At 38.9% G+C, this 8,785-nt stretch overlaps 1 protein-coding gene across 1 annotated transcript; it reads left to right on the top strand.

The window, feature by feature from the left end:
* The first annotated feature begins 118 nt into the window (after positions 1-118).
* isoc1 (isochorismatase domain containing 1) lies at positions 119-5,816 on the top strand. The gene is made up of 5 exons (XM_030769210.1): positions 119-382; positions 1,633-1,758; positions 3,189-3,392; positions 4,799-4,915; positions 5,284-5,816. Exons 1-5 carry the CDS (start codon positions 119-121, stop codon positions 5,428-5,430), a joined length of 858 nt encoding a protein of 285 aa, XP_030625070.1. The 3' UTR covers positions 5,431-5,816.
* Positions 5,817-8,785: the final 2,969 nt, after the last annotated feature.

Below are 8,785 nucleotides of genomic sequence, written 5' to 3' on the forward strand. Positions count from 1 at the left end.
ACATCATATTTCGACGACAACTTCGAGCACCCTCTGCAGGTCAAGGTTGATGGCTGAGATTTGACTGGTAGGTACTACCCGCCCTAATCCCTTTCTACCAGCCACCAGTGCAAGCATCATGGCGGACGCTCACTGCAACAGTAACCACGTCCCCGTCTTGCTTTCGTTTTCTGTCTTTTCACGGCCGTCATCTGTACCCATCGGTTCTGGATATGAAGTTCTCATTCAGAAGTTTCTATCTATATACGGCTACCAAATCGACGTTCATCGCAAATTTGTGATTCAACTGTTCTCAGAGGAATGGGGACAGTACATTGATTTGCCCAAAGGATTCACAATATCAGAGAAATGCAAGCTGCGATTAGTTCCTCTTCAGACTGATGTAAGATAAAGAGTTCATCTCTCAAATCATATTGTGCAAAATATTTCTGTTGGAGCTGTGTAATATAACAGGTTAATGTCTTCATATTCTCTGTAATTTCCGGATATGGCTTAGGTGAACGACACACAGATCTGTCTTCTAATGTAATGGAAATGTTGAGACAGTATATCAGCAAGCTACCTTTAGTCCATTTGTAACCTGTTGATGATGCTCTACGTAACTGGGAACCCGGATTATTATGAACGTAGTGTTGGCAATCACATTGCTTCGGATAACACCTTGAGAAATGATTGCTAAAGTTAAAAAGGAAACTATATGACAGAGGAACAATAATACAGTAGCAATGACAGCGGTATGGCGTCCCAAAGCAACCAGTTCTTTTATATCCATGTTTTAGGGAGTCCTCGAAGTCTTTGATGTGGTCTTTATTTTGCCCCGGATCGCAATTAAACGCACCGAGGGGTTCTGCTGCATATTTCGTTAGTAAAACCTGTATTTTCAAGCGATGCATATGATTTGTTCTTGAAGAATGACATGATTGCAAACCCAATCAAAGCAATAACTGTCGTAGCAGTGTTCTAACAAAATGGGGCATTTAATCCACAAAGGCTTACAGATTTCGTGGGACATCTGTCCTTTGAGATATTTGCCATGATCGCAGTGAAACAGCAACGCCAACATCAAAACCAGCTGTGATCTTTTGTGTGACCACCAGATGGAACTCAAGGCAGTTGTCTCAGAGTCGTTGGCATTATTAATGATTTGACAGACAGGCGTTTAAACGAGCAATGACATGTAGTTGTATGTACATTGCATCTCATCCTCAAATTTTGGATAACATCGGTACTCTCAGTTTATGATTGATCCTGTGTGTAGTACATTGTCTTCAGTTACTGTAATGTGTTGTCTCCTCACGTACTTGTACATTCAGTAGTTTTAGCAGGTATGCATGCAACTGGATCGTTAGCATTGCAGCAAACACTTGCTAGTTATAAGGGTCAGCATGCCAGAGTTTCAGTAAAAAGTTACATATGCCACAATTTGTGATCATTTATTGTTTGGGTTAATGTCATCCTGAGACTTTCACAACTGCATGAAAAAATGGATACCTACCTATTATTCAAAGTTGAACAGACCCAGTGTTAAAAAAGACCCTAAAACAAGCAAGGTATATTTTTAAGTACATTCAACTGATATGTAAAGCAGGTGTGAGGGATAGAAACTAATCAGTGCTGTGTCTTCACCATCAGAGCTCTATGGCCACGCTGGGGAATCTCTCCCCACCAACCACTGTCTTCTTCTGCTGTGATATGCAGGAGAGGTTCAGACCTGCCATCAAGTACTTTGGTGATATCATTAGTGTGGGACAGAGACTGGTAAGTTACAGCCTTGTGGAAATAACTGTTCATCCAACATTAACATTTTTTGGCCCTTTCCTATTCCTGTTTAAAGAGTACTTTGTCAGTCAGTCTCATTAACACTACGCAGATCCAAATGTGGTCTCTTATTTACATTATAATTTCTCTTTGTGAACAAGGACAGGAAGGTCAAGTCTAGGTGTCGCCATTTCAGTATTTCTCATGGCGGTGAATCTTATCATTCAGACTCTATTATTCTTTTAGCATGTCCCTCATAATTTTTGTGTAGTCTTAGATAATCTGATGTCATGGAAGTAAAATGTTACAAGATGGATAGTGTTAAGTTGAATTCATTAATACAGACTTTTCTTCATGCCATGTCAGATATTTTCATGATAGTTCCCTGCACTTCAAACTCATCTGTTTTATTCTTTAAAAAGCCCATATTTTTAGCAATGTCATACACTGAACTCAGACAAACCTGTGGTGGAACAATGGCTCAAACTAGATTGTGTGGAGCTGCAAATGGTGCTGGGCCTTGGCCAGTCTTGCTCAGATATTAGACTATACTTTCCAAGACCAGGCCAGTGCAGTAGTGTGCCCAGAGTAGAGAGTTCTTGGCTGTGATGTAGAAGTGCTGCAGGATCTGGACAGTGTAACAGCTCTTCTTTTATAGCCTATAGTCGCCTGACTGTGTCCTGTTTACTTTTCAGATGTCCTCAACCCCATTCCTACTTAACTTATGATAAATTACTGGAATGTCAGTGTTGTGTATCTTTGGCTTATTAATGTGTCATTCAGTGGTGCTAAGTAAGGCCTTCTGGATTAATAATATGGAAAATAGGGCAATGGCAGTGTATTCTGTCACAATGCAGTGGTGTGTCCTATGACATGGATTCATTATTTGAGTCCCAGATGTGCTGATGTGGTGTGAAGTCCAAGGGATACAGTTGGCTATGTTCCCTTTGGCAGGAGGGCTGGCCATGGCCCCTGTGCCTCTCTCTAGTCTCTGGTGGTTGCTGACAGTCAGGTGCTCGTGTAACTGTGGGTATGGTCATACAAATAGACCTCTTCTCCAAACAGGTTTTTTGACCAGTACTGTGAGACTACATAGTGTGAATACATACATGTATCAGGAGAGGCATGGGCTACATCTTATCACCTCAGCTGCGAAAGCTGTCATCGTTAAGATCATGGATTATTGGACACACCAGACTTGGCAGTAAATGCAGTGCAGACTTCATTCCCCAGTGTCCTGTAGTTGTTAGGGTGGATTCATCTGGCATTGTTTGTCTGAGTTCAGAGGGGCAGTGGCAAGTGTTTGTCTTAAATTTAAACCAAGAAACCTCTATAATCACTGGGCTGTCTGAAAACCTCTGCCAACACTTGAACATTTGTTAAAAAGAGTTGAGTTGTGAAGTCTGTAAGGATCTTTTGTGCCTGTTCAGCTCCAGGGGGCACGTATCCTTGGTATTCCCATAATCGTGTCAGAGCAATACCCAAAAGGCCTGGGTAGCACAGTGCAGGAGATGGACCTGACTGGGGCTAAGCTGGTCTTCCCCAAGACCAAGTTCTCCATGGTGCTGCCAGAGGTGGAAGCTGCCCTTGCTGAGATTCCTGGTGTCCGCAGCATCGTGCTGTTCGGTGTGGAGGTACTGTGGAGGTTACATTACTTAATATCCGCTCTGACTAACTGAGTTCTGAGACAAATTACCAGTTATGTCCTCAAACAAAATGAGTGACTAATACGTAGGTAGTCTCAATCAGTCATTCATAAGTATTGAACATAACATTTCACCTACTAATCCTGATAATTTCATAGCTCATTTACAATTGAAGACAAAGTTCAGAAAATGAGACAGATTTTTGTAAAAGTAGGAATAAAAATGAATGAAAACAAAGACAGTAAAAGCACTGCTGAAACTCATGAGGAGATTGTTGGTGGAAAGGGGGAAGCATCAAGGCCTATAAATTGGAACCAGTTTGGATTCAAAGCATCTGACCTTGAACAAATTATTGTGATTTGCAAGCTACATTGACAGAATGTGGATGCAGATGGAAGCAACACAAACATTATTTTCATCATTTTTTAAAAAAAAAAACAGTGGTACTGTTCTCTTGTGCATTTATCCCATTACTCAGCCTCTCCTATGTAAATTAGAGAAACACATACCCTCTATATGAATTTTGCATCACTGGTTCAGAAATGAAGACGTATAACATATTACATTGTAACTGTGCAAAATGTGAAAGAAACTAGTATGAGGATAAGACCATTGCCCACCCCTACTTGTAAACGTCATCGATAATTCTTTCTAAGTCTGTAATCCTTATCTGAATGCATGTATGGCAGTGGTTTAGGGATGTCATGATATAATATTTTAATGGAACGATTATAGTCTTATAAAGACGTTTTTATGGTCGGATTCGTCACTCATCAAAAACTGGGTTAATTTTCACGTCAATGCAAGTGAATGGACTAGGGGCGAACACCAATTATAGGAAAAGTCTTTGTCTCTTTAAGTGATGTCATATCCACGCAAAGTCAGCGCTAATGAAAACGAAAGTTACGTTTAACGACTGCACTGCTCTAGTCAGGGCGAGGCCTATGCAAAGGCGTGCCCTAATCTATATAAATCCAGTTGGTTTTGTTATGCTTATTTTGGCATACGATGCTTAAAAATATTAGAACTGTTTGACGTTTTCATAAATACCTTTTGCTGTGTGTTTTGCAAACCGGATTCGTCGTCTTCTACAACCGCTTAGTTATTTTTTAGATAGGCTTACACAAAATACTCTCTCATTGCCGATTTAAGACGCTGGATATAAAACTGGGATGCCGTATGTGTAACGTTCATGTGTAGCCAGCAAAGTACACCGCACGCACAAACACGAGAATAGCCTCTACAATTTTTACGGTTTTGATACCGTGACGTTTTTTAATTGCATTTAATAATGAAAGGGTTAATCTGAACGTACCTACTATGGTGTGATTTTAGAGAAAGAATTTCAACACCCTGGTAGTCTCATGCTAACTTGTCCTGTATTCTTCACTTAGACCCATGTGTGCATTCAGCAGACAGCTCTGGACCTTATTGGGAGAGGTTTTGAGGTGCACATTGTCGCTGATGCCACATCCTCCAGAAGCATGATGGACAGAATGTTTGCACTAGAGGTAACCCATAGAAATTTGTCAGTGAAGAACACTGTTGTCTTCTCATTGTTTTCATCACTGTCCTTTAATAAACAACTGATCACAGTATGACTAAACCACAGTAAGAACACATGTGCCATTTGTGTTCATGAGTTAGTTTCACCCTGATATACACTGAACCAGAGTATAGTTGAGTAAGACATAATTGAGATGCACTGTGTGTGATATGGTTAATACAGTACTGATGTGTAGGTCAGGTGGAATGTCTGTGGTATTTGACCACCATCAAGTAAAAGTCTTAATGCATTATGATGGCAATTCCTACACTGACTATTTTTCCACATCTGTCCTACCTCTACTTGCTGACATTCCATTTATTTTTTACCTAGCGACTGGCACGTACAGGAATCATCGTTACAACCAGCGAGTCAGTTCTTCTGCAGCTTGTGGCTGATAAAGAACATCCAAAGTTCAAGGAGATCCAGAATATCATCAAAGCCAGTGCCCCTGAGTCAGGTTTGCTGTCAAAGGTGTAAAGAGGTGAGATAGGTCAACAGGACATTGAGAGCCTTCAGTAAGGTCAATATTAACAATGGTCTACACGCAAAAACTACGTTTTTCTTTTCCTTTTAGCTTAATTTTCACCTGATAGATTTGCATATGTCAGCTAATGATGACAAAATATAGCTTGTAATGGACGTGTACTCCAAACCTGTCTTTGTAAATCTCTAGTATACACTCACTTTGCTTGAGAATTAATTGAATGTTTATCACAATGTTTCAAGGGTAGCGTAGTTTTCCAATAACATTTGCCATGTTAAATGCATATGACGTCTGAGAGAACTTTGTGGGAGGGTTGATTATATGTGTGAGATATAGTATAGGTGTTAATGCTTTAGTTTGTAACCCTTTGACACATTTCATCTTGTGGAAGATGTTCTGGTGTGGAGCGGTTTTCTGATGTTTTTAATGTTTCTTTTGTTTAAAGTAAGTTTAAACTGTAATTGACTGAATAACTGATATCAATGTGTTATACCACTCATAGCCCAAAATCACTCTTTCTTTAATCATTCTGAATCCTTTTTTCCTTTATGGTTTTATGGTCAATATTGTTTTTTTCCCCCTGTGGAGAAACTGCTTAATTTGCAGTCTGTTGTCATCATGTTATTGAACTTGATTAATGACATCCATTTAACTTTGAAAAGAAGACTACCTCTAGTGTTTGTTTTATTTTTCATTACGTCAGAGCTTCATCAAGTAGATCAAAGGCTCCACAGACATTACCCTCACTGAAGCTAAAACAAAATCATTTCTTTGTTTTAGTAATACCTTTGGCCTGACACAGGAATGTCACATTGTGTATGTCATATTCAGATAGATTGTATGGCCCACTGAGCCAGCAGTTAGTGTCACAAAAAGCTCTTTCATATTAATTTCACAAGTTTAGTCATGTTTTCATGTTATTATTGAAGTAATAATAATAACTATAATAATAATGGTGATGATGATGATGATGATGATAACCACTGCTGTCTTTGGTAGAAAGTTTGGCAACCACATGTCACCACATGTTTGTTCATCAGCTGGAGAGTGTGAGATTTTATTTTACATTTCCTTATTTTTCTTATCTTTTTTGTTCTAAAAAAAGTTGCTTACGTGTTTGAAAGTACCCATTTTTTTGTTTTGTATTCCCTCTGTTGTTCTTAGTTCACAAGCCTTCTGACTGCTCTACCAGTGCAGGGGCAGTATAAATTAGAGTGTGTGTATTCTCCATGTGTTCTTCTTGGCTGCACTTAGTAGTGTTTCCTTGGTGTGGGTGTGGGTGTGTGTGTTGGGTGTGAACCAGTGTCATATAATCCAATCTACAGTTTGTTGATAATGTCATATTTATTGGGGAAAATATATCTGGTGCCTATTAATGAGTAGTTCAAACTGATTGTACTATGCCTCTTGAAGATATTTATCTTGTGACAATAGACAATTGTGCACTTTGTAAACACTGCTCTTTAAGAACACCTCTTTTTGTATCTGCTGGAGTGAATAAATGTTTATATGCACTGGATATGTCTTGAAATATGGCAGTGATCTCCTTGAGAAAGATAAGGATCAGTCCTGCACTAAGGTCTGTTTAAAACAAACAGGGTGGCATCTGCTAATGTCAAACAGCTATGTTTTACAGAGGTTTTACTGAATGGTCGTCCAGCACTTGGCTGTGTGGTGTGTGTTCCTTGATCTAAATATTTTTTTGAAAAAACGATTAATGTTCAAAGTGACACTTGGCTCAGACCTTTTTTCTGGTACATTCTAAACATGTAGTGATCTATCCATGAGCGTTTTACTATACATGGGGTACTTGTCTTTCAATCATGTCTTTTTACGTGTCATGCGCCTATGTAATTGAAAAGATAGCATCTGTAATTTACTAAGTGTTTACAGCCATACGTAGCAGTTTGGAATCTCTGCCCTCAGAGAATAATGAGGGTTGTTGTCATTCATTACTTAAGCTGCTTTGCCTCTCCCACCCAAGCCTTTATTCAGGTTTTATGTCATACTCAAGATTAATATTCACTTAAATTCATTATTATTTTCAGTTATTGTCCATTACCTGCGGAATACAGTGCAAAAAATATTCAAACTATATATTTTAACCTACTGTATTTTTTTATTGTCCAGAGGAGGGCGCCATAATCCTACTAGCTGAATCAACATGTTGTCTAGACAGCAACCTTTAAACACAGCAGTTTGTATTTTGTCACTTATCTAGTATCCGTATTTAACCCTAGCTGGCCATGTTCAACTAAACTGAATTGTGGTATGTTTATATGTATATTTGTATGTTTATATTAATAGCAAAATCATACTATCCTATGTATCTCATCCCAGTAACAGCTTTATGGAGGTTATCACCAGCCTCCTCAAGATGTGCTCCTATCAAGGTACGTCATGACTGGTACTCAGAATGAAACATTACTCTTGTTTTAGAAAGAGTCATAATCATACTGCTTTCATTTAAATATAACTTGCTGCCTTGTTTGGTCCCATGTTTCCACAGCCTCTTGTTGGGATACTGAGTCGTTTTAATGTTAAATACAGTGGTTCAGGTCAGGGATGCTCTGGCTGAAATATATCTCAACTCTGCACAGCTGGTCAATAGTTGCCAGGTCTCACACTTAGTGACCGGGGAGAAAAATATTAGGGAGCATAAAAATGTTTCATTGTGAACAAATAGTCTGTTGAGTGTGTCCAGAATACAGATGCAATAGAACGTTCTAGCATCGCCGGGGGAATATGAAGTGTATCCAGTGTGTTACCCTGTGGGGTGGATCAGATTGCGACAGTGACAACAGCCTCAAGGGGCATTGTTTGACAAACTTTATCCATCTACAATATCAAGCCTTTGGAGCTAAAATCAAATTATTGTCTCTGTCTTAAGAAGAAAGACACTCTTTGCCATCTTTTAATGTCTGGTTGACAAACTACAAAACTGAAAACCATTTCGTGTTTTGGAATAGCTTGAAAATGTGCTTGTCAGTCCTACTTTTAGAGATTCACAGTCCTGCATTTTTGTGTGTTGTCCAGTGGAAACACTGATCTGATTCAGCCAATCAAGGACTTAATGAGTCATGCCAAAACAAAAACTGACAAATTAGACCTCGTCAGTGCTAGGTTGTGTTTGAGATGCGTCATTTAAGCTACTATCCACAGTTTTATATGGATGATCACGACTATTCTCAGGGGGAAAAGTTGAATGAATTAAAATGAAAATACAGTAATATCTTTCAGTGTCTCCCCTCACAAATGTCTTAAACCGGTTAGGGTATGCTCACCAAAACAGCCATTGTAATTTTTTTATTTTGTTTTATTTTGCTTGGTTATAGATTATATATAAAT

Source organism: Chanos chanos, chromosome 3 (genome assembly GCF_902362185.1).
Source record: "Chanos chanos chromosome 3, fChaCha1.1, whole genome shotgun sequence".
Lineage (NCBI taxonomy): Eukaryota > Metazoa > Chordata > Actinopteri > Gonorynchiformes > Chanidae > Chanos > Chanos chanos.

Bases quoted from the DNA above. Each gene is read 5' to 3' on its own strand.
- isoc1 (XM_030769210.1), top strand. From the start codon at position 119: ATGGCGGACGCTCACTGCAACAGTAACCACGTCCCCGTCTTGCTTTCG. The intron at 383-1,632 runs GTAAGATAAAGA...CTTCACCATCAG, and splicing joins TAGTTCCTCTTCAGACTGAT to AGCTCTATGGCCACGCTGGG. The intron at 3,393-4,798 runs GTACTGTGGAGG...TTCTTCACTTAG, and splicing joins TCGTGCTGTTCGGTGTGGAG to ACCCATGTGTGCATTCAGCA.